Here is a 25,948-nt window from a genome sequence, read left to right on the forward strand (position 1 = left end):
CTTCTGGGTCCTCATCACTTCCAACTTGTGGCCATGGGATTTGGGGAGGGGATGGACAAAATGGGTGGAAATAACCCATTTTGGGTCATTTTGTGCTCAAATGCCTGATTTTCCCCTTTCTTTATGCTCAAATTGATGATTTTCCCCCTTCTTTGTGCTCAAATTTGGGATTTTTCCCTTTTTGGGCACAAATTTACAATTTTCCCCTTCTTTTTGCATGGATTTACAATAAATACACAGATTTTCCCATTCTTTGTGCTCAGATTCATTATTTCCCCCTTTATTTGTACTTAAATTTGGGCTTTCCCCCTTCTTTTTGCTCTAATTTACAACCAGTTTAAGATTTTCCCCTTCTTTGTGCTCAAATTTGTGGTTTTCCCCCTTATTTGCACACAAATTTACAACAAATTTACAATTCCCCACTTTTTTTGTCCTCAAATTTGTGATTTTTCCCCTTCTTTTGGCCCAAATTTACAACAAATTTAAGATTTCCCTCTTCCTTGTGCTCAGATTCATGCTTTTCCCTTTTTATTTGGTGCTCAGATTTCTGATTTTCCACCTTTTTTTGGACCCAAATTTAAGGGTTATTTTCGGTGCCAAAAGCCAAAATGAGTCATTTGAAGGGGAAAATTCACATATTCCAGGAAAAACATCCCCAAATTGGGATTTTTTTCCCCTAAAATGGAACTTTTTCACCCCCCAAAAGTGGGGTTACGATAGCCCCCATACATTGCACCCCCAACACGCTCTGACATGCCTACGACACACAACCCCCCCAGCACATCACATGCAATGGACAAACACCCCCCAATGGGATAATTTGGGAATATCCCTCCCCTTTTTTCCCCTTTTTCCCCCTTTTTTCCCCCTTTTTCCCTTTTTTCCCCTTTTTCCCCCTTTTTTTCCCCTTTTTCCCTTTTTTTCCCCTTTTTCCCCTTTTTCCCCCTTTTTAGCCCCATTTTAGCATCAAACCCCCTCTGATCCCCCCCTCCTTGTGATTTTGGACCATCCCAACCCATCCGGGAACCCCCCCCCCCCCAATCCCTATGTAGGAATTCCGGGAATTCCGCTGTTTTTTTGGCCCTCGGGGGGGTTTGAACCAAATCCCAGCTTTTTTAACCCATTCTGGCAGCCAAAAGTGATGTCAAAGCAGCGGGTGGGCGGGTCGCTCCCTGGGGTCCCTGGTGTTTGTCCCGGTTTAGAGGGAGTTTGATCCCAAAACGGGAATCCAAGCACAAGCAGGAGGGCTGAGAGAGGAGCCGGGGTCGGGATTTGGGGCTAAAACCGTGGATTTTGGGGCCGGAAGCAAGGTAAAAGCTCCAGATTGGGTTAAAACCGGGCGGGATTTGGCAGTGATGGGTGAAAGGATGGGAATGGAGCCAGGAAATTCCTTAGGAATTCCATAGCCCCACACAGAGACTGGGATTGGGGCTGGGATTGGGGCTGGGATTGGGGCTGGGATGGGACTGGGGGGGAAAGGGGGAAAAAAAGGGGGAAAAAGGGGAAAATGGGAAGGGAAAAGGGGGAGGAAAGGGAATGGGGTGGGAATGGGAAGGGAAAAGAGGGGGGAAAGAGGAGGAAAGGGATGAAGGGGAAAAGGGGGAAGAAGGGGAGGGAAGGGGAAAGGGAATAGGATGGGGAAAGGGGGAAAGGGAGGGGAAGATGGGGGGAAAGGGGAGGAAAGGGGGAAATAGGGGAGGAAAGGGGGGAAAAGGGGGGGAATGGGGATGGAAGGGAAAAGGAGTAAGAAGGGAATGGAGGGGAGGGAATAGGGGGGGAAAAGGGGAAAAAGGGGGAAATAGGGGAAGAAGGGGAGGAAAGGGATAAAGGGGGAAAGGGGGAAGAAGGGAAGGGAAAGGGGGAAAGAGGGGGGAATGGGGAAGAAGGGGAGAAAAGGGATAAAGGGGGAAAGAAGGGAAGGGAAAAGGGGGAAGAGGGGAAAATAGGGGAAGAAGGGGAGGAAAGGGATAAAGGGGGAAAGGGGGAAGAAGGGAAGGGAAAGGGGGAAAGAGGGGGGAAAATAGGGAAGGAATGGGAGGAAAGGGATAAAGGGAAAAGGGAAAAAAGGGGAAAAGGGGGAAAGAAGGGAAGGAAAAGGGGGAAAGGGGAAAATAGGGAAAGAAGGGGGGAAAGGGATAAAGGGGGAAAGAAGGGAAGGGAAAGGGGGGAAAGAGGGGAAAGGGGGAAGAAGGGGAGGAAAAAGGGGAAAGAGAGGGGAAAATAGGGAAAGAAGGGAAGGGATAAAGGGGGAAAGAAGGGAAGGGAAAGGGGGAAAGAGGGAGGAAGGGGAAAGGGAAAAGTGGGAATGGGGGAAGAAAGGGGGGATTGGGGGAAAAGAGGGGGAAAATGGGCAAAACAAGCAAGGGAAAAGGGCAGCGACCCCAATAGCAAGAGGTCCACCCGTGCCACCAGAGCCAGGCTCAGAACCTCAAGCCATGGGGCGAAGAGAAGTCCCATTTTGGGCAGAAATCAAAGGATTTGATCATTTTCCCCTCTTCTGCAGCAGCAGAACCATGGCCCGGGGTGAAGGTGGTGTCCTGGGGGGCTGCACCAGGATGGTCTGGGGTGAGTTCAATGATCAATGCCCATCAGATCAATGCCCACCAGATCAATGCCCATCAGATCAATGCCCACCAGATCAATGCCCATCAGGTCAATGCCCATCAGATCAATGCCCACCAGATCAATGCCCATCAGGTCAATGCCCATCAGATCAATGTCCATCAGGTCAATGCCCATCAGATCAATGCCCACCAGATCAATGTCCATCAGATCAATGCCCATCAGATCAATGCCCATCAGGTCAATGCCCATCAGATCAATGCCCACCAGATCAATGTCCATCAGATCAATGCCCATCAGATCAATGCCCATCAGATCAATGCCCATCAGGTCAATGCCCATCAGATCAATGCCCATCAGGTCAATGCCCATCAGATCAATGCCCATCAGATCAATGCCCATCAGATCAATGCCCATCAGGTCAATGCCCATCAGATCAATGCCCATCAGGTCAATGCCCATCAGGTCAATGCCCATCAGATCAATGCCCATCAGATCAATGTCCATCAGATCAATGCCCATCAGATCAATGCCCATCAGATCAATGCCCATCAGATCAATGCCCATCAGATCAGTGTCCATCAGATCAATGCCCATCAGATCAATGCCCATCAGATCAATGCCCATCAGGTCAATGCCCATCAGATCAATGTCCATCAGATCAATGCCCATCAGGTCAATGCCCATCAGATCAATGCCCAGATCAATGTCCATCAGATCAATGCCCATCAGCTCAATGTCCATCAGATCAATGCCCACCAGATCAATGCCCATCAGATCAATGCCCATCAGATCAATGCCCATCAGGTCAATGCCCATCAGATCAATGCCCATCAGGTCAATGTCCATCAGATCAATGCCCATCAGATCAATGCCCATCAGATCAATGTCCATCAGATCAATGCCCATCAGATCAATGCCCACCAGATCAATGTCCATCAGATCAATGCCCATCAGATCAATGCCCATCAGGTCAATGCCCATCAGATCAATGCCCATCAGGTCAATGTCCATCAGATCAATGCCCATCAGATCAATGCCCATCAGATCAATGTCCATCAGATCAATGCCCATCAGATCAATGCCCATCAGGTCAATGCCCATCAGATCAATGCCCATCAGGTCAATGTCCATCAGATCAATGCCCATCAGATCAATGCCCATCAGATCAATGTCCATCAGAGCAATGCCCATCAGATCAATGCCCATCAGATCAATGTCCATCAGATCAATGCCCATCAGACCAACGTCCACCTCAAGCCCACCTTGAGCCCCATTCCCCCCCTTACCCTTACGTCTCACAAAGACCCCAGTGTCCAACCCTCCTCTTCCAGTGCTGCTCTGGTTGCTCATCTCCTCCTCCTCCTCCTCACCCCACCTTGGAGAAGACTTCGTGGTGGCCTTCATGCAGAACGGGCTGCAGCAGACCCTCCACAGCGACTTCAAGCTGCTCCTCACCGGTCGCTCCCCCTTCACCTCCATCACCATCTCCATGAAGAAGCCTGCTCTGAGGATGACGGTGCAGGCCACCACCGGCCAAACCATCCTGGTGAAGATCCCCCCTCAAGCAGAGATGGTCGGGAGCAAAGCCTTCGACAACACCGTGGTGGTGAAGGCCACCAACGCCATCTCCGTGGTCATGGTCAACGAGAAGCCCACCTCGGTGGACTCCACCGCCGTGTACCCGGTGCACGCTTGGGGCACCGAGTACCACGTTGTGACCCCCAATGTGGGCACCGACCGCTATGGGGAGTTCGTGGTGGTCTCATGGGGTGAAGCCACCGTGGTTGACGTCCACCTCAAGGCCACGGTGACCTACCAAGGCCGGGCCTACCCTCGGGGCTCGGTCCTTACCATCAACCTGGAGCCTTTCCAAGCAGCCCAGCTCCAAAGCCCATCTGATCTATCCGGTACCCGCATCGTGGCCCAGCAACCCGTGGCCGTCTTCACCGGTCACACTTGCTTGGCCAGGTTCACCCAATGCGACCATTTGGTGGAGCAGCTCCAACCGGTTTCTAACTGGGGAACCACCTTCATCGTGCCCCCGTTGCCCTTTGAGACCCAAGCGGACATCGTCTACGTGTCCACCTCGCAGAGGACCCGTGTGGAGTCTCACCACGGGGTCCTCAAGGAGGTCCGGGAGCTACGGCCAAGCAGGTCAACGCTCTATGGTCTCCAAGCATCCAACACCTTGTACCTGTCGGCCAATGCTGGCATCCAGGTCATCTTCTTTGCCGATGGAGGTACCAAGGGGTCCATCTCTTACGACCCCTTCTTCATGACCATCCCAGATGTCTCCAGCTACTGTCACTCCTACAACGCCATCGCTCTGGATGGGTATGAGAACTACGCCCTGCTCATTGCCAAGACCTCGGAGACGTCCTCCATGATGCTCAACAAGAGCCCCTTGAGGAACCTGGTGTGGAAGAAGGTCCCAGGGACCGATTACTCCTGGGCTGAGCAGGGCTTGGGGAACCAGTTCTCGGTCCATAGGGTGGAGAATGAGGGGTCCCCCTTTGGGTTGCTGAGCGTGGGCATCCGGGAGCAGAGAGCCTATGGGTTGGCGGCTGTTTGCGACAGTGGTGAGTGTCCCATGGTCACCTTCTTCAACCCCTTTCTGCTTCCTTTAGGTGGCCAAACCCACCTGAGATAGGTTGGGATCCATCAATGATCCGTAGATCAATGGTCTATCAATGGAAGGAGACTCAAGTGGTCAACCCAGATGGTCAAACCCAAGCCTTGGAGGTGCTGGTTGACCCCCTATGGTGATGGTGGCCACAAGTGGTCAACCCGTATGGTCAAGCCCAAGCCTTGGAGGTGCTGGTTGGCCACCTATGGTGATGGTGGCCACAAGTGGTCAACTCATGTGGTCAAACCCAATCCCTGGAGGTGCTGGTTGGCCACCTATGGTGATGGTGGCCACAAGTGGTCAACCCAGATGGTCAAGCCCAAGCCCTGGAGGTGCTGGTTGCCCACCTATGGTGATGGTGGCCACAAGTGGTCAACCCAGATGGTCAAACCCAAGCCCTGGAGGTGCTGGTTGGCCACCTATGGTGATGGTGGCCACATGTGGTCAACCCAGATGGTGAAGCCCAGACCTTGGAGGTGCTGGTTGACCCCCTATGGTGCTGGTGATGCTGTCCCCATCCCTCTCCCCATGGACCCCACGTGTGCTTCCTTCCAGATCCCTGCCGGCTCCTCAAGTGCCGCGCAAAGGAGACCTGCAAGTTGGAGAAGGGGGTAGCCACCTGCACCCATGACTACATGGGCACCTGCATGGGCTCCCAGGCTTTGCAGTACCACACCTTCGACGGGATGACCATGGACATCCGCGGTGGCTGCACCTACACCATCGCCAAGTCCTGTGGCAACGACCCCACCTTGGTGCCTTTCGTCGTGGAGGAGAAGAAGAGCGAAGGCAACGTCAAGGAGTGGTGGAGCAAGGTCTACGTGTACGGGTCCAACATCTCCATCCACGCAGGGGAAGGAGGTAGAATCCAGGTGGGTTCTGCCAGGTCTTGGATGTGGGATCCCATGGGCGAAGCCGAGTGGGAGAGGGTCAAGCGTGGTGGTGGGTGAGGGTGGCACCGGAACCTATGGAGAACTACCAGAACCATGGAGAACTGGGGCGTAGGGGTGAAGGGAAGCGGGTTTGGAACCCCACTGAGATGCCACCAGAGGTGCCACCAACCAAACCATGGCCACTTTTGGGTTAGAATCAGGGAAAAAGCAGGTTTAAGGCCATAAAACCACCACGAAACGGGGTTTGGGGCTCAGAGGTGCCCAACCAACCTTCTCCTTCTCCTGTCCTCCAAGGTCAACAACAAGCCCATCCACGTGCCCACCACGTTGGAAGCTGGGAAGATCCGGATCTCCCGAAACGAAGGGAGGCCCATGCTCCAAACAGCCTTTGGCCTGCAGGTGACCTACGACGAAGACTGGGCCATAATGGTGGCCGTGCCCAGCAGCTACTTCGGGGCTACCTGTGGCCTCTGTGGCAACTTCAATGAGGACCCTGAGGATGAGATGAGGCTTCCTGATGGCACCCAAGCTGCTACCATGGGGGATTGGGCTGAAAGCTGGAGAGAGGCCCCATGCCAAGAGGATTGTGGAGGCCAGGAGATGCTGCAGGCCACGTGTGGTGAGTTCCTATGGGGTCTCCAAGCACTGGAGGGGACATCTCCTCATGGGGATCCAAGCCCGGCCCATTGAGTTGAGGCTTGGAGGTGTCAACCAAGTTGATGTCAACCAGCATCAACGAAGGGTTGGGTTGCTCTTCCCATGCCGAACCACCCCATAACCCAGTTTCAACCCATCACCTATGTAGGGCTTCCTTGAGGGGCATCTCCTGGGCTTGGGCTCCCTTGTAGGCATCATCTGAGCCAGCACCTCCAGCGCTGCCCCTCTCCATGCTTAGTTTGAGGTCTTCTTCTCCCCTCTCACCCCAACAGCTCAAAGATGCCCCCAAAACAGCCACTTTGAGGCCTGTGGCACCGGGTGTCCTCCCACCTGCACCCACCCCACAGCTCCCACCTCCTGCACTGAACCCTGCACCCCGGGGTGCCATTGCAACGATGGCTTCGTGCTCCACAACCGCACCTGCGTCCCAATGGAGACCTGTCCGTGTGTCCACAACGGGGTCCCCTACAAGGCCCAAGAGGAGTTTTGGGGCGATGGCACGTGCCAAAGCTGGTGTGGGTGCCACGGTGGCCAAGTGACCTGTAGGAAGAAGGGGTGTAAAGCCCATGAGAAGTGCACGGTGGTCAATGGCGTCCCAAGGTGCCAGGCCATGAAGCACCTCACGTGCATCGGGACGGGTGACCCTCACTACACCACCTTCGATGGGCTGAGATACGACTTCCAAGGGACCTGCATCTACCAGTTTGCCGCCCTATGCAACCAAAGGGACCCCAAACTGGTCCCATTCACCGTCAAGGTGGAGAACAACAACCGGGGCAGCAAAGCCGTGTCCTTCACCAAGACCCTCACCTTGGAGGTCTATGGCGACGTCATCACCATGAGCCAGGAGCATCCACGCAAGGTCATGGTAGGTGGCCACCAAACCCACGTTCAACCTGCATGGAAAATGTGTATTCCCTGCCCCAAAAACCCCTTTTTCTGCTCATTTTTCCACCAAAACCCATCCTATATCCCATCATCCTTGGCTTTCCATTCCCTTTCTCCAGCTGCAAAGTGACTCAGTTCCTATGGGAACGGTTCCGTTCTCACCTTGCCCAAGCCCAAGTGTGCATCACTATGGTTGGGAACAGCTTTTCCCTTGGGTTTCCCTCTTGGACCAATGTTCTCCCATTGAACAGCGAAGCCTCCACCTGGAGAGCATCCAGCTCTTGAGCAACCCCAATGCTCTTGGGGACCGCGTCCATGGGAAAGGGTTTCGCAACCTCCCCTAGGTCTTGGCTCACTTGGGTTTGGCTGGAAGCCATTCCTGGCTTATGGAAACCACCCCAATCCCAAGGCATCGGGGTCGGGACTGGGAGCTCTCCATGTGGGAAGCTCTGGGTGGAACCGGAGCAGGAAACCTCTCCCAAAAGGACCCCCAAGGCCTAAAGGGGCTATGGGGAAGATGGGAAGGGGCTTTGAGGAGGTGGAGGGGTGGGATGAGGAGAAAGCTTCCAAATGGAAGAGGGAGGCTGGTAAATGGGATCTAAGGGGGTTTTCCATTAGGAGGGTGGTGGGACATCGGGATGGGTTGAACTGAGGAGGTTTGGATGAACCCATTGAGATGAATGGGAGCAACCCGGTCCAGTGGAAGGTGCCCATGTCCTCAGGTGGCCTCCAAGGCCTCCTCCAACCCAAACCCTATCTCAGGCAGGTTGCATGAGCTTGGGCCCACCACCACCCTTCTCCCCCCACCTCCCCAGGTCAACGGTGCCTTCGTGGAGCTCCCCTTCACCAAGAGGGACCAGTTCGAGCTCTACCACAGTGGTGTCCATGGCTTTGCCCGCACCGCCTTTGGCCTAAGGGTGAGCTTCGACTGGTACAGCTACGCCCGGGTCCTCCTCCCCATGGCCTACGCCGGCGCCGTCTGCGGCCTCTGCGGCAACGCCAACGGGGACCCCAACGATGACTTCGTGACCAGCGATGGCCAACGGGCCACCGATGAGGTCCACTTGGCCAACAGCTGGAAGGTGGGAGATGTCCCTGGTTGCTCCTCTGCTTGCGAAGGGGCTTGTCCATCGTGCACCCAAGAGGAGAAGGAGCCCTATCGTGGGGATGGGTACTGTGGGGTCATCACCGAGGTGGAAGGGCCATTGAGGGCTTGTCATGGGGTGGTCAACCCCATGGCCTTCCTGGAGGACTGTGCCTTTGATGCCTGTCACTACAAAGGCCACCGGGACACCGTGTGCAAAGCCATCGCTGCCTACGTGACCGAGTGCCAAAGCCATGGGGTCAAGGTGGAGCCATGGAGGACGTCGACCTTCTGCGGTGAGTGGGGTCTCAAGGAGGGTCTCCATCCTTCCTGGACAGGGAATGAATGGGAACCCCAAACCCATCCCTGTACCCACAGCGATGCTCCACCACCAAACCCATGGGAACCCCAAACCCATCCCTATACCCACAGTGATGCTCCACCACCAACCCCATGGGAACCCCAAACCCATCCCTGTCCCCACAGCTCCACCACCAACCCCATGGGTTCCTCCACACCCCCTCCATGCAATGGGAACCCCAAACCCATCCCTGTACCCACAGTGATGCTCCACCACCAACCCCATGGGTTCCTCCACACCCCCTCCATGCAATGGGAACCCCAAACCCATCCCTGTCCCCACAGCTCCACCACCAACCCCATGGGTTCCTCCATACCCCATCCATGCAATGGGAACCCCAAACCCATCCCTGTACCCACAGTGATGCTCCACCACCAACCCCATGGGTTCCTCCATACCCCATCCATGCAATGGGAACCCCAAACCCATCCCTGTCCCCACAGCTCCACCACCAACCCCATGGGTTCCTCCACACCCCCTCCACACAATGGGAACCCCAAACCCATCCCTGTCCCCACAGCTCCACCACCAACCCCATGGGTTCCTCCATACCCCATCCATGCAATGGGAACCCCAAACCCATCCCTGTCCCCACAGCTCCACCACCAACCCCATGGGTTCCTCCACACCCCCTCCACGCAATGGGAACCCCAAACCCATCCCTATACCCACAGCGATGCTGCACCACCAACCCCATGGGTTCCTCCATACCCCATCCATGCCCCTTCTCATCCTACTGCTTCCAACTCCTTCCTTCTTCCTCTTCTTCCCATCCCAGGTCCTTCCTGCCCTCCCCATTCCCACTACGAGCTCTGCGGGACCAGTTGCCCCAGTACGTGCCGTGGGGCCACCAGTGCCTGTGACTCAACCCAATGCACCGAGGGTTGCTTCTGCGACCATGGCTTTGTCCTCAGTGGGGACGAGTGCGTCCCGGTGACCGAGTGTGGCTGCGAGCACCGGGGCCTCTACCATAAGAAGGGTGACGTCTTCTTCTCCTCGTGCCGGGAGAGGTGCCGCTGCGAGGCCAATGGGGTGGTGGAGTGCCAAGAGGCCTTCTGCGGTCCCCATGAGGAGTGCAGGGTGCAGGACGGGCTCTTGGGGTGCTACCCCACCGGTTACGGGCGCTTGGTGGTGTCCGGTGACCCCCATTACGTGACGTTCGATGGGAGAGCCTTTGACCTCCGGGGTTCCTGCACCTACGTCTTGGTGCAGCTCTGCAAGCAGGAGAAGGGGCTCATGGACTTCTCGGTGCTGCTGGAGCACGACGTGGGCCACCGGGGCGACGTGGCCTTGATGAAGAAGGTGGTCACCTCCATCCATGGTTCCACCGTCAGCATGGAGAGGGGACGGCCATGGGAGGTCGTGGTGAGTTGGGTGGGCGCCGCGTGGTCCATGCGTCCCATGGGTCTCCATGGGAACCCGTCCTCACCCCACACCCACCCTATAGGTGGATGGAGAGCGCCACACGCTGCCATTGGTCACCAAGGACAAGAAGATGCGCGTCGGCCAAGAGGGCAACAACATCGTCCTCCAGTCCGTGGCCGGCATCCGGGTCCTCTACAACGTGGCCACCTACCTGCTGGTCACCATCCCTGATGCCTACCAGGGCCACGTGTGTGGCTTGGGTGGCAACTACAACGGGGACCCCAGTGATGACTTCCGGGTCCCCGGGGGCTCCTTGGCGCAGAGCACCGAGGACTTTGTCACCTCCTGGAAGGTCCATGGGGACGATGGGGCCTGCAGCGATGGCTGCGCCACCACCTCCTGCCCCACGTGCGACGCCACCTCCGCCGCTCCCTATGGGGGCAATGGATCCTGTGGGATCATCCGGGATCCACTGGGACCGTTCAGCTCCTGCCACCCGAAGGTGAGCCCGGTGGAGTACTTCACCCATTGCCTCCATGACGTCTGTGCTGCTGATGGAGCTCCTGAGGTCCTCTGCCACAGCATCCAAGCCTACGCTGCTGCTTGCCAAGCTGCCGGCGCCCACCTCAAAGCATGGAGAGCACCCACGTTCTGCCGTAAGTACCCCAAGGAGCACCCCCCAAGCTCCTGTTCTCCCCCAAACCCCACGTTCCCCCCCATAAAACCCATCCAAGCTCCTGTTCTCCCCCAAACCCCACGTTCCCCCCCCCCATAAAACCCATCCAAGCTCCTGTTCTCCCCCAACCCCACGTTCCCCCCCCCCATCAAACCCATCCAAGCTCCTGTTCTCCCCCAAACCCCACATTCCAACCATAAAACCCATCCAAGCTCCTGTTCTCCCCCAAACCCCACGTTCCCCCCCATAAAACCCACCCAAGCTCCTGTTCTCCCCCAAACCCCACCTTCCCCCCCATAAAACCCATCCAAGCTCCTGTTCTCCCCCAAACCCCATCGTTCCCCCCCCCCATAAAACCCATCCAAGCTCCTGTTCTCCCCCAAACCCCGCGTTCCCCCCCCATAAAAACCCATCCCAAGCTCCTGTTCTCCCCCAAACCCCACGTTCCCCCCCCCCATAAAACCCATCCAAGCTCCTGTTCTCCCCCAAACCCCTGATGTTCTCCCCTCATACAACCCATCCAAGCTCCTCGTTCTCCCCCAAACCCCTGGCGTTCCCCCCCCCCATAAAACCCATCCAAGCTCCTGTCTCTCCCCAAACCCCACGTTCCCCCCCATAAAACCCATCCAAGCTCCTGTTCTCCTCCTCAAACCCCACGTTCCCCCCCCATAAAACCCCCCCCCCAAGCTCCTGTTCTCCCCCAAACTCCCACATTCCCACACTATAAAACCCATCCAAGCTCTCTGTTCTCCCCCAAACCCCACGCTTCCCCCCCCATAAAACCCATCCAAGCTCCTGTTCTCCCCCAAATCCCCCACCCTTCCCCCCCCCCATAAAACCCATCCAAGCTCCTGTTCTCCCCCTAAACCCCACGTTCCCCCCCCATAAAACCCACCCAAGCTCCTGTTCTCCCCAAACCCCACCTTCCCCCCCCCCATAAAACCCATCCAAGCTCCTGTTCTCCCCCACACCCCACGTTCGCATACAAACCCATCCCAAGTCTCTCTGTTCTCCCCCAAACCCCACGTTCCCCCCCCATACAAACCCATCCAAGCTCCTGTTCTTCCCCCAAACCCCACGTTCCCCCCCCATCAAACCCATCCAGAAGCTCCCTGCTGCTCCCCCAAACCACCACGTTCCCGCCCCATCAAACCCCATCCAAGCTCCCTGTTCTCCCCAAACCCCACGTCTCCCATAAAACCCATCCAGACTCCTGTGTTCTCCTCCAAACCCCACGTTCCCCCCATAAAACCCTATCCAAGCTCCTGTTCTCCCCCAAACCCCACGTTCCCCCCCATAAAACCCATCCAAGCTCCTGTTCTCCCCCAAACCCCACGTTCCCCCCCATAAAACCCATCCAAGCTCCTGTTCTCCCCCAAACCCCACGTTCCCCCCCATAAAACCCATCCAAGCTCCTGTTCTCCTCCAAACCCCACGTTCCCCCCCCATAAAACCCATCCAAGCTCCTGTTCTCCCCCAAACCCCACGTTCCCCCCCATAAAACCCATCCAAGCTCCTGTTCTCCCCCGAACCCCACCTTCCCCCCCATAAAACCCATCCAAGCTCCTGTTCTCCCCCAAACCCCACGTTCCATAAAACCCATCCAAGCTCCTGTTCTCCCCCAAACCCCACCTTCCCCCCCATAAAACCCATCCAAGCTCCTGTTCTCCCCCAAACCCCACGTTCCCCCCCATAAAACCCACCCAAGCTCCTGTTCTCCCCCAAACCCCGCTTTCCCCCCCCATAAACCCCATCCAAGCTCCTGTTCTCCCCCAAACCCCACGTTCCCCCCCCCCATAAAACCCATCCCAAGCTCCTGTTCTCCCCCAAACCCCACGTTCCCCCCCCATCAAACCCATCGAGAGCTCCTGTTTCTCCCCCAAACCCCACGTTCCCCCCATAAAACCCATCCAAGCTCCTGTTCTCCCCCAAACCCCACCTTCCCACCATAAAACCCATCCAAGCTCCTGTTCTCCCCCAAACCCCACATTCCCACCATAAAACCCATCCAAGCTCCCTGTTCTCCCCCCAAACCCCACCTTCCCCCCCCATAAAACCCATCCAAGCTCCTGTTCTCCCCCAAACCCCACGTTCCCCCCATAAAACCCATCCAAGCTCCTGTTCTCCCCCAAACCCCACGTTCCCCCCCATAAAACTCAAGCTCCTGTTCTCCCCCAAACCCCACCTTCCCCCATCAAACCCACCCAAGCTCCTGTGCTGCCCCCAAACCCCACGTGCCCATAAAACCCATCCAAGCTCCTTCTTGTCCTCCAACCCCACGCATCCCCATAAAACCCAGTCCAAGCTCCTGTTCTCCCCCAAACCCCACGTTCCCCCCCATAAAACCCACCCAGTTTGACCATTGGGGCTTTGGAGGCAAGGTCTCCATTGCTTGCCACACCAAGAGGGTCCTCAATGCTTAACCCACCCCAAACTCCATCAAACAGCCCCAAAATCACCTTCAAACCCCCTAAAGGAGCTCATTTTGGGGCTTCAAGCACCTTAGAAGGTAGGAATCCCACCCCACCTCCTCCAGAGCATCCCTATGGATGCATCCCCATGGATGCAAGGAGGTGGAAATGGGCGCCCCTCAATGTGGTTGCCATCAGGAACGCTTCCCTTTGGGTCCTCAAAGCAGGGGTTGGGTTGCTTGAAGGTCTTCTGCTGGCATCAGAGGTGGCCAAGGGCACGGTTCGGGTGGCTACAAAGGCGTTTCCCCTCCTTGCCCAGCTCCCTCCTGCCCACCCCATAGCCACTACGAGCTCTGCACCCGCACGTGCGACTTCACCTGCTCCAGCCTCTCCGTGGCGGCCCCATGCACGTGGAGCTGCTTTGAGGGGTGCCAGTGCGATGAGGGGTTCCTCTTCGATGGAGACACCTGCGTGTCCATGGAGCAGTGCGGCTGCTCGCACCAGGGAAGGTACCTCAAGGTGAGGCCGGGCACCAAGGCTCTGCTTGAGGGAGGAGGCTCCGTCTGCAATGAGATGGGTTGTCCCATTGGGTCAAGGCAAGCACGTTGGGGTCTCCGGGTTCCGTGTCCCATCAAGGCGGTGCAGGAGGTTTGGGGTGTCCATCTTTGAGGGGATCCTCTTAAGGCCACATGTCCAGAAGAACACGGGTGATAGCGTTCCCAAATCCAGGGGTTGTTCCTCTGGAAAAGGGAAAGCAATTCATTGAGTCCCCCCATCTCCATCATCTCAACCACCTCCATCATCTCCATCATCTCCATCAGCTCCATCATCTCCATCATCTCCATCATCTCCACCATCTCCATCAGCTCCATCATCTCCATCACCTCCATCACCTCCATCATCTCCATCATCTCCATCATCTCCACCACCTCCACCATCTCCACCACCTCCACCACCTCCATCATCTCCATCATCTCCACCATCTCCACCACCTCCATCATCTCCACCACCTCCATCATCTCCATCATCTCCACCACCTCCATCATCTCCATCATCTCCACCATCTCCACCACCTCCATCATCTCCACCACCTCCACCATCTCCATCAGTTCCATCATCTCCACCACCTCCATCAGTTCCATTATCTCCACCATCTCCATCACCTCCATCATCTCCATCAGCTCCACCATCTCCACCACCTCCACCATCTCCATCAGTTCCATCATCTCCACCACCTCCATCAGTTCCATCATCTCCACCATCTCCATCATCTCCACCACCTCCACCATCTCCATCATCTCCATCAGCTCCATCATCTCCACTATCTTCACGACCTCCACCATCTCCATCATCTCCACATCTCCATCATCTCCATCATCTCCATCATCTCCACCACCTCCACCATCTCCATCATCTCCACCACCTCCACCATCTCCATCAGTTCCATTGTCTCCACCATCTCCATCATCTCCACCACCTCCACCATCTCCATCCGGTTCTTCTCTCCCTTTGGGACCTCCTCCCTCCTTGGAGATGCCAAACCCTGGTGATGGAGACGCTTGATCCACACGGACCTTGCCCTTCCCAGGCAGGAGAGACCATCACCTCCACCAACTGCACCAGGAGATGCGCCTGCCACCCATCCCAGGGCCTTGCCTGTGAGGACACCCGGTGTCCCCAGGACCACGTCTGCTCCACACGGGACGGGGCTCAGCTCTGCGTCAAGCAGCAAGGCCAATGCCACCTCAGCCCTGGGGCCTCCTTGACCACCTTCGATGGCACCAAGGGGATGCTCCTCACCAGTGGCACCTACAAAGTGGCCGCCCTCTGCGACGAGCAATCACCCAACTGGTTCAAGCTGGTGCTGGAGGTCAATGAGTGCCGGGAGGACCAGGTCCCCGCTGCCGTTGCCGTCTTCATCTTCTTCCGGGAGGCCTTCATCACCATCAACACCAACATGGAGGTGTGGGTAAGGACATGGGCCTTGAGGGGGCGTTGAGTGGGGTCATCTCCTCCTCTTGGGGTGCTCACCCCATCCCCTCACCGCAGGTCAATGGTCTTTCCACCCATGTCCCAACCAACATCTCCAAAGCCATCTCCTTGACCAGCGCGGACGGGAACGTCACCGTCTCCCATGCATCGGGCATGGACGTGCTCTTCAGCCCCATAGGCGCCGTGACGCTCACCGTCGGGGCCACCATGGTCAACCGGCTCTGCGCTCCTTGTGGCAACTTCAATGGGGACCCCCGTGATGACCTGAAGCTCCCCGATGGGCGCCTGGTGAGGAGCATCGCCGAGGTGGTCGATGCTTGGAAAGCCAGGGACTTTGTGGGCTGGTGAGTGGGATGGGGACGTGGACCCCCCCTAACCTCAATGGGGTGAGATGCTTGAGGCTCGCAGGGTAGGGACCCAGCTCCATGGGGCAGCAATGGGGTGGGTTTGGTGGCCTCCAAAGATGGGGTCCCCCAGTTTCTTTGGTTTCATCCACAGCGACTGAGCCCCAAAGCCAAGGAGGTGACTTGGGTAAGTGAAGTCTTCTCCTCCATCCTGTCCCACCCCAAGTCATGCTCATGGATGAAGCTTGGTCCAGCTTCCATAGGGATAAATGGGTTCATTGACCAGAACCTCACCATTGGGGTGATGGAGAGGGGAGAGGGTGAAGTTTGGTCCAGCTTCCATAGGGATAAATGGTCCCATTGACCAGAACCCCACCATTGGGGTGATGGAGGGGGCAGAGGGTGAAGCTTGGTCCAGCTTCCATAGGGATAAATGGGTCCATTGACCAGAACCTCACCATTGGGGTGATGGAGAGGGTGAAGCTTGGTCCAACTTCCATAGGGATAAATGGTTCCATTGACCAGAACCTCACCATTGGGGTGATGGAGGGGGGAGATGGTGAAGCTTGGTCCAACTTCCATAGGGATAAATGGTTCCATTGACCAGAACCCCACCATTGGGGTGATGGAGAGGGGAGAGGGTGAAGCTTGGTCCAACTTCCATAGGGATAAATGGTTCCATTGACCAGAACCTCACCATTGGGGTGATGGAGGGGGGAGATGGTGAAGCTTGGTCCAACTTCCATAGGGATAAATGGTCCCATTGACCAGAACCTCACCATTGGGGTGATGGAGGGGGGAGATGGTGAAGCTTGGTCCAACTTCCATAGGGATAAATGGTTCCATTGACCAGAACCCCACCATTGGGGTGATGGAGAGGGGAGAGGGTGAAGCTTGGTCCAGCTTCCACAGGGATAAATGGTTCCATTGACCAGGACCTCACCATTGGGGTGATGGAGAGGGGAGAGGGTGAAGCTTGGTCCAACTTCCATAGGGATAAATGGTTCCATTGACCAGAACCTCACCATTGGGGTGATGGAGAGGGGAGAGGGTGAAGCTTGGTCCAACTTCCATAGGGATAAATGGTTCCATTGACCAGAACCTCACCATTGGGGTGATGGAGAGGGGAGAGGGTGAAGCTTGGTCCAACTTCCATAGGGATAAATGGTCCCATTGACCAGAACCCCACCATTGGGGGGGAAAAGGGGGGACTTCCCACCTTTCCCAAGGTGTTACCCCAAGATATCCCATGTCTTCCAGCTATGCCCCCACCCATGTGCGGATGGAAGTGGAAGCCCCCGTGTACCCCATGGGACCACGCTGGGATTGATGTGAGGAGATGCTCCATGCTTCCAAAGGCACCCATTGGGGTTCCCCTATGGGAGAAGGAAAACCATCATGGTGGACATCAACAGGAGCAGATCCCATGGCCTCAAACCCATGGAAAACGCTGGATCCGACCTCAAATTTGGGCTGGAAAAGGGATATTTGGGAGACCTTGGTAGAGGTGGGAGCTTGGATCCATTCCATAATGGACCACAAAGGGGACCCCAAACCAGCTTCAGATCAAGACCAACGGAACCAAACCCCATTGTTCCCACCCCAAATTCCCATCTCCTGGTTTCTATGGGATGCTGCTTGTGGCCGAGGCCACCAATAAACCCCTCTGCTTGTGGCTTCCTGCTTGGAATATGGGGTTTAGGGGAAGGGGTCCGTGTCCATGAGCCCATTCCTGCTCATCCCAAACCTTCTCCATTCCACCCATTATAGGAGATGCTGGGGTCATGGAATGTCCCAGTTCCCACAGCGATCCCATAGGACTGGGGGGACTTGAGGACGTCCTGATGGGAATGGGGATGGGGAAGTCAGTAGGAACTCATTAAGGTGAATTCCAAAGGCATTGGAATGGATCCCAAAGGGATTGGAGAGAATCCCAGTTTAATTACACCAAACCCAACCCAATTAAACCAAATCCCAAAGGAATTAATCAAATCCCAGTGTAATTACATCAAAACCCGAGCAATTAAATCAAATCCCAAAGGAATTAATCAAATCCCAGTGTAATTACATCAAAACCCAACCCAATTAAACCAAATCCCAAAGGAATTAATCAAATCCCAATGTCATGGAATCAAATTCCAACCCCATTAAATCAAATCCCAAAGGAATTAATCAAACCCCAATGTCACTGAACCATATCCCAGTGTAATTAGGACAAAACCAAAGGAATTGGACTGAATCCCAAAGGAATTGGAGCAAATCCCAGTGTCATCAAATCAAATCCCAACCCAATGAAATCAAATCCCAACCCAATTAAATCAAATCCCAAAGCAATTAAGGCCAAACCGAAAGGAATTGGATCAAATCCCAAAGGAATTGGATCAAATCCCAAAGGAATTGGATCGGATCCCAAAGCAATTAAATCCCAACCCAATTAAACCAAACCCCAAAGGGATTGGAGCGAATCCCAGTGTAATTGAACCCAAAGGAACTGGATCTGATCCCAAAGGAATTGGATCCCATCCCAAAGCAATTTGAACCCCCCAAAGTACTTAGGAGAGGGTGGGAAAACCCCAAAAGCCTTCAAATGATCCCAATGGGGCCTTAAAACACAGCCCAGGGGAATCTGAACCCCCCCAATAGCAGTTAATAGAGATATTGGAGCGATTAATTGGGATATTAATGGGATAAACAGAGATATCCAAGTATTAATAGAAATATTGGAGCAATTAATTGGAATATTAAAGGAATTAATAGAAATATCCAAGTATTAATAGAGATATCGGAACAAATAATAGAAATATTGGAGCAATTAATTGGGATATTAAAGGAATTGATAGAAATAGCCAAATATTAATAGAAATATCAAAGAAATTAATTGGAATATTAAAGACATTAATAGAAATTAATAGAAATATTGCAGCAATTAATAGAAATATCAGAAATTAATTGGAATATTAAAGAAATAAATAGAAATATCCAAGTATTAATAGAAATATCAGAGCAATTAATTGGAATATTAAAGAAATTAACAGAAATATCCAAATAATAATAGAAATATTGAAGCAATTAATTGGAATATTAAGGAAATTAATAGAAATATCCAAAGAATAATAGAAATATTGGAACAGTTAATTGGAATCTTAAAGAATTAATAGATATATCAGCAATTAATAGAAATATCAGAGCAATTAATAGAGATCTCAAAGGAATTAATAGAGACATCGAACAGTTAATAGAAGTATGTGTGCTATAGGGTGTCTATGGGTGCCATAGGGTGTCTATGGGTGCTATAGGTGTCTATGGGTGCTATAGGGTGTCTATGGGTGCTATAGATGTCTATGGGTGCTATAGGGTGCCTATGGGTGTCTATGGGTGCTATAGGGTGTCTATGGGTGCTATGGGTTTCTATGGGTGCTATGGGTGTCTATGGGTGTCTATGGGTGCTATAGGGTGCCTATGGGTGCTATAGGTGTCTATGGGTGCTATGGGTGCTATAGGGTGTCTATGGGTGTCAATGGGTGCTGCTCTCTGGGCCGTGGTGCCCTGGAGCCGCCCATTCATTTACTCAGCAATTAACGGCGACGGGGAGGGAAAAGGGGGGGGGGGGAGCTCTTTGGGGGGGCCCTTTGGGTCCTTCTGGGGGGGTTCCTTTGGGGGGGGGTCCCTAAAACCTCTGGGTCACTTTGGGGGTCCCTATGGGTCCCTTTTGGGGGGCAATGGGGGGTCCCTTTGGATCCCTTTAGGGGGCAATGGGGGGGTCCCTTTGGGTCCCTTTAGGGGGGCAATGGGGGGGTCCCTTTGGATCCCTTTAGGGGGGCAATGGGGGGGTCCCTTTGGGGGCAATGGGGGGGTCCCTTTGGATCCCTTTAGGGGGGCAATGGGGGGGTCCCTTTGGGGGCAATGGGGGGCTCCCTTTGGATCCCTTTTGGGGGGCAATGGGGGGGTCCCTTTGGATCCCTTTAGGGGGGGAATGGGGGGTCACTTTGGATCCCTTTAGGGGGCAATGGGGGGTACTTTAGGCCCCTTTGTGGGGCAATGAGGGGGTCCCTTTGGATGCCTTTTGGGGGGCAATGGGGGGCTCCCTTTGGATCTATTTAGGGGGCAATGGGGGGGTCTCTTTGTATCCCTTTTCTGGGGCAATTTGGGGGTACTTTGGGGGGTCCCTTTGGATCCCATTTGGGGGACAATGTGGGGTCCCATTGTCGACAATGGGAGGGTCCTTTTGGGTCCCGTTTGGTTCCTTTGGGGGCAATGGGGGGGTCCCCTTGAGTCCCTTTTGGGGGAGGTCCATTGAGGGGCAATGGGGGGATCCCTTTAGGTCCATTTTTGGGGCATTGGGGGGTCCCTTTGGATCTATTTGTGGGGTCCCTTTATAGGGCAATGGGGGGGTCCCTTTATGGAGCAATGGGGGGTCCCTTTGGGTCCCTTTTGGGGGCAATGGGGGGTCCTCTTGGGGGCATCCCTTTAGGTCCCTTTGGGGGCAATGGGAGGTCCCATTACGTCCCATTGGTGGGGGGTCCCTTAGGGTCCCTTTCGGGGTGAGGCGATGCCCGGGGGGTCCTTGGGGGTGTCCCCCCCCTCGCCTGCTCCCTGTGTGCTCTGTGGGGCCCAACCCCCCTCCCCCCTCCCCTCTCCCCCCCCCCCATTCCATTGTTCTGGAAAACAAAAGGCTCCGGCTCAATTATCCCGAGCAGGGGAGCGGAGGGACCGGAGGGGGAGTGGGGGAGGGGGGGGGTAACGAGGGGAGGAGGGGGGTGGGGGGGAGGGGGGGGTGAAGGTGATGATGATGAAGGTGTTGGATGGAGATAAGGGTGAAGGATGGAGGGATGGAGATAAGGATGGATGGAGATAAGGATGATGGAGATAAGGATGATGGACATAAGGATAGATGGAGATAAGGATGATGGACACAAGGATGGATGGAGATAAGGATGATGGACACAAGGATGGATGGAGATAAGGATGATGGACATAAGGATAGATGGAGATAAGGATGATGGACATAAGGATAGATGGAGATAAGGATGATGGACATAAGGATGGATGGAGATAAGGATGATGGACATAAGGATGGATGGAGATAAGGATGGATAGATGGATGATGGATGGATAACAAATGGAGATGGACCATGGATGGACCATGGATGGACATAAGGATAGATGGAGATAAGGATGATGGACATAAGGATAGATGGAGATAAGGATGATGGACATAAGGATGGATGGAGATAAGGATGATGGACATAAGGATGGATGGAGATAAGGATGATGGACACAAGGATGGATGGAGATAAGGATGATGGACACAAGGATGGATGGAAGTAAGGATGGATGGGGATAAGGATGGATGCATGGATGGATGGATGGAGAATAAGGATGATGGACCATGGATGGATGGAGATAAGGATGGATGGGGATAAGGATGGATGGATGGATGGATGCATGGATGGATGGAGATAAGGATGATGGACCATGGATGGATGGAGATAAGGATGGATGGATGGATGGATGGATGGATGGAGATAAGGATGGATGGGGATAAGGATGGATGGATGGATGCATGGATGAAGATAAGGATGATGGACCATGGATGGATGGAGATAAGGATGGATGATGGATCATGATGGACCATGATGATGATGATGGATGATGATGGTGCTGGACCAAGACCCACACCCCCCCTCCCCCCCGCCCTCCTGGCGCCAGCCTGGCCCCAGCTGCTCCAGCCCCAGATCTTATCTCTACCTGGGGGGCAGGCTCCACCCCCAGCCCAGCAACCAATGGGGTGGCACTGGAGGGGCAGAGCCAGCACCCCATTGGTTGATGCCACCCCATTGGGGCCCTACAAAAACACGGAGCTCCTGCAAGGACCCACAGCTCGGTGGCCCTGGAGTGGTGAGTTCTGGCTCTATGGGGTGATATGGGGGTCTATGGGGTGTCTATGGGGTCAATGGGTGTCCATGGGGGTCTATGGGGCAAGGTGGGTCCTGGGCACCTAAATCTCATTTTCATACTGGGGATGTCTATGGGGGTCTATGAGGTCCATGGGGGTCTGTGGGGTGTCTATGGGGTGTCTATGGGGTGTCCAGGGGGGGTCTATGGGGTCTGTGGGTCCTAGATCCCATTGCCACACTCTGTGGGTTGTCTATGGGGTCTATGGGCTGTCTATGGGGTCTATGGGTTGTCTATGGGGTCTATGGGCTATCTGTGGCGTGTCCATGGGGGTCTATGGAGTGTCTATGGGACCTATGTGGTCTATGGGGTGTCTATGGGAGGCCTATTGGTGTCTATGGGGTTCTATGGGGTCTCACCATGCTCTCTCCAACCTGTGGGGCAGATGGGGCCTCCTCGAACCTTCCTCCTGTGGGCTTGGCTCCTGCTCCACTGTGGTGAGTTCCATTTGGCCAAAATCCCTCTTTTTCTCCCCAAATCCCCTCCCTCCACCCCCAAATTTAGCTTTTTCCACCCCAAATTTGCCCTTTCTACCCCGAATTTGGCCTTTTCCACCCCAAATCTGCCTTTTCCACCCCAAATCTGCCTTTCCCGCCCCAAATCTGCCTTTTCCACCCCAAATCTGCCTTTTCCACTCCAAATCTGCCTTTTGCACCCCAAATCTGCCTTTCCCACCCCAAATCTGCCTTTTCCACCCCAAATCTGCCTTTTCCACTCAAAATCTGCCTTTTACACCCCAAATCTGCCTTTCCCGCCCAAAAATTGGCCTTTTTCACCCCAAATTTGCCTTTTGCACCCTGAACTGGTCCTTTTCCACTCCAAACTGGTCCTTTTCCACCCCAAATCTGCCTTTCCCACCCCAAATCTGCCTTTTCCGCCCCAAATCTGCCTTTTCCGCCCCAAATCTGCCTTTTCCGCCCCAAATCTGCCTTTTCCGCCTCAAATATGCCTTTTCTGCCCCAAATCTACCATTTCTGTCCCAAACTTGGCATTTTCCACCCAAATTTGACCTTTTCCACCCTAGAATTGGTCTTTTCCACCCCAAATCTGCCCCACCCCAAACTTGCCCTTTCCCACCCCAAATCTGCCTTTCCCACCTCCCCCTTTCTTTCCCCAAGCCCCAGATTGGTCCTTTTCCACCCCAAAACCCCCTTTGCAATGAGCAATCCCAAGGCCCCAACCCCTATACGAGCCCTTGGAGAATCCCCGTCCCTTCCACCCTCCCATGGGCATGGACTTAAGGGCGGGAGGAGCTACATTGGGTGGAAGGAGACCAAACCCAGGTGGGAATCGGGCACTGGAAGAGGCTGTGGTGGCTTCTCTGGTGTCTCGTAAAGGGTTGAGCTGCTCCTCACGGGGCTCCTTGGTGTCCTTCCAGGGGCAGATCCAGCCCCATCCACCCCAAGGGGACCCAAGCTCTGCCTCGGGGTGCGATGTGGACCTGGGAGAACCTGCAAGGTGATGGAGAATGGGCCCAAGTGCGTCCCATTGGCCTCATGTAAGGACATCCGGTGTGGAGAAGGGACCCAATGCAAGGTGATGGAGAATGGGCCCAAGTGCGTCCCATTGGCCTCATGTAAGGACATCCAGTGTGGAGAAGGGACCCAATGCAAGGTGGTCAATGGGTGGCCCAAGTGTGTCCCATTGGCCTCATGCAAGGACACCCAGTGTGGAGAAGGGACCCAATGCAAGGTGGTCAATGGGTGGCCCAAGTGTGTCCCATTGCCTTCATGCAAGGACATCCAGTGTGGAGATGGGAACCAATGCAAGGTGGTCAATGGGTGGCCCAAGTGTGTCCCATTGCCCTCATGCAAGGACATCCAGTGTGGAGAAGGGACCCAATGCAAGGTGGTCAATGGGTGGCCCAAGTGTGTCCCACTGCCCTCATGCAAGGACATCCAGTGTGGAGATGGGACCCAATGCAAGATGGTCAATGGGTGGCCCAAGTGTGTCCCATTGCCCTCATGCAAGGACACCCAGTGTGGAGAAGGGACCCAATGCAAGATGGTCAATGGGTGGCCCAAGCCACCCACACAAACACCCAAAAACCCAACAAACAACCCAACCCACCCCACAAACACCAAACCCAACAAACAAGCCCAAGTGTGTCCCATTGCCCTCATGCAAGGACACCCAGTGTGGAGATGGGACCCAATGCAAGATGGTCAATGGGTGGCCCAAGTGTGTCCCATTGCCCTCATGCAAGGACACCCAGTGTGGAGATGGGACCCAATGCAAGATGGTCAATGGGTGGCCCAAGTGTGTCCCATTGCCCTCATGCAAGGACACCCGGTGTGGAGATGGGACCCAATGCAAGATGGTCAATGGGTGGCCCAAGTGTGTCCCATTGCCCTCATGCAAGGACATCCAGTGTGGAGATGGGACCCAATGCAAGATGGTCAATGGGTGGCCCAAGTGTGTCCCATTGCCCTCATGCAAGGACACCCGGTGTGGAGATGGGACCCAATGCAAGATGGTCAATGGGTGGCCCAAGTGTGTCCCATTGCCCTCATGCAAGGACATCCAGTGTGGAGATGGGACCCAATGCAAGGTGGTCAATGGGTGGCCCAAGTGTGTCCCATTGCCCTCATGCAAGGACATCCGGTGTGGAGATGGGACCCAATGCAAGATGGTCAATGGGTGGCCCAAGTGTGTCCCATTGCCCTCATGCAAGGACATCCAGTGTGGAGATGGGACCCAATGCAAGATGGTCAATGGGTGGCCCAAGTGTGTCCCATTGCCCTCATGCAAGGACACCCAGTGTGGAGAAGGGACCCAATGCAAGGTGGTCAATGGGTGGCCCAAGTGTGTCCCATTGCCCTCATGCAAGGACACCCAGTGTGGAGATGGGACCCAATGCAAGGTGGTCAATGGGTGGCCCAAGTGTGTCCCATTGCCCTCATGCAAGGACACCCAGTGTGGAGATGGGACCCAATGCAAGGTGGTCAATGGGTGGCCCAAGTGTGTCCCATTGCCCTCATGCAAGGACACCCAGTGTGGAGATGGGACCCAATGCAAGGTGGTCAATGGGTGGCCCAAGTGTGTCCCATTGCCCTCATGCAAGGACACCCGGTGTGGAGATGGGACCCAATGCAAGGTGGTCAATGGGTGGCCCAAGTGTGTCCCATTGCCCTCATGCAAGGACATCCAGTGTGGAGATGGGACCCAATGCAAGATGGTCAATGGGTGGCCCAAGTGTGTCCCATTGCCCTCATGCAAGGACATCCAGTGTGGAGATGGGACCCAATGCAAGATGCTCAATGGGCGACCCAAGTGTGTCCCCACCCCTTCCTGCCGCCTCTTCCAATGCGGTGAAGGCACGAGGTGCAAGATGGTCGGCGGTTGGCCCAAGTGCGTCCACCTCGCCCCATCCTGCCACCTCATTCGCTGTGCCAAGGGCACCCGGTGCAAGGTGGTCAACGGGTGGCCCAAGTGCGTGCGGAAGCAGCTCTTCCAAAGGGAAGCTCCATCCCCTATGGGTCCCCAGAGGTCACCTTCGTGCCGTGACACCCAATGCCACCGAGGAACCGCGTGCCACGTGGTGGACGGGTGGCCCTGGTGCGGGCCCATGAACATCTCCCATTCTCCTGTCCTCCACAAGCCGCCATCGTGCCAAGAGCTCCATTGCCACAAGGGGACCGTGTGTAAGATGCTGGATGGGTGGCCCAAGTGCGTTGGTCCCCTGCCTTCCTGTGGGGACATCCAATGTCCCATGGGTACCATGTGCCAGATGGTTGGGTCGTGGCCTAAGTGCGTCCAGAACCCCCCTTCGTGCAGCAGGTTCTGGTGTCCCAAAGGGACCTCCTGCTCCATGGAGCGGGGGTGGCCTCGATGCGTGCACAAAGGCCTGGGCCAGCGCCATGAAGCTCCCCCAGCTTGGTCGGGGCCAAGGATGTTCTCCAAAGCAGGTCCCATCGCTAAGCAAGCACCAGAGAGGAGGCCAACGTGTGATGAGGTGAGGTGTGCTCATGGGACCATGTGTAAGGTGCTGGATGGTCAACCCCAATGTGTCCATCAGCAGCCTTCATGCAGTGACATCCAGTGCCAGAAGGGGACCATGTGCCAGATCATTGATGGTTGGCCAAGATGCATCCAAGCCAAGACCTCCATAAGGAGACCTTCATGCAGTGA

At 55.0% G+C, this 25,948-nt stretch overlaps 2 protein-coding genes across 2 annotated transcripts; one reads left to right on the plus strand and one right to left on the minus strand.

Annotated features, from left to right (window-relative positions):
* Positions 1 to 2,571: 2,571 nt before the first annotated feature.
* LOC133219254 (uncharacterized protein slr1819-like) lies at positions 2,572 to 3,801 on the minus strand. Its single transcript, XM_061366434.1, has one exon. It carries the CDS (start codon positions 3,799 to 3,801, stop codon positions 2,572 to 2,574), a length of 1,230 nt encoding a protein of 409 aa, XP_061222418.1.
* Positions 3,802 to 3,903: 102 nt separating this feature from the next.
* LOC133219251 (IgGFc-binding protein-like) lies at positions 3,904 to 17,206 on the plus strand. The gene is made up of 11 exons (XM_061366430.1): positions 3,904 to 5,144; positions 5,747 to 6,063; positions 6,379 to 6,703; positions 7,014 to 7,609; positions 8,445 to 9,009; positions 9,853 to 10,439; positions 10,522 to 11,095; positions 13,846 to 14,045; positions 15,115 to 15,495; positions 15,576 to 15,862; positions 17,123 to 17,206. The coding sequence occupies exons 1-11, from the start codon at positions 3,968 to 3,970 to the stop codon at positions 17,190 to 17,192; spliced, it is 5,079 nt and encodes a 1,692-aa protein (XP_061222414.1). The 5' UTR covers positions 3,904 to 3,967; the 3' UTR covers positions 17,193 to 17,206.
* The last annotated feature ends 8,742 nt before the right edge of the window (positions 17,207 to 25,948 follow it).

This window comes from Neopsephotus bourkii, unplaced genomic scaffold, assembly GCF_033783945.1.
Source record: "Neopsephotus bourkii isolate Nb327-2 ecotype Australia unplaced genomic scaffold, CSIRO-AGI_Nbou_v1 NB_1343, whole genome shotgun sequence".
Lineage (NCBI taxonomy): Eukaryota > Metazoa > Chordata > Aves > Psittaciformes > Psittacidae > Neopsephotus > Neopsephotus bourkii.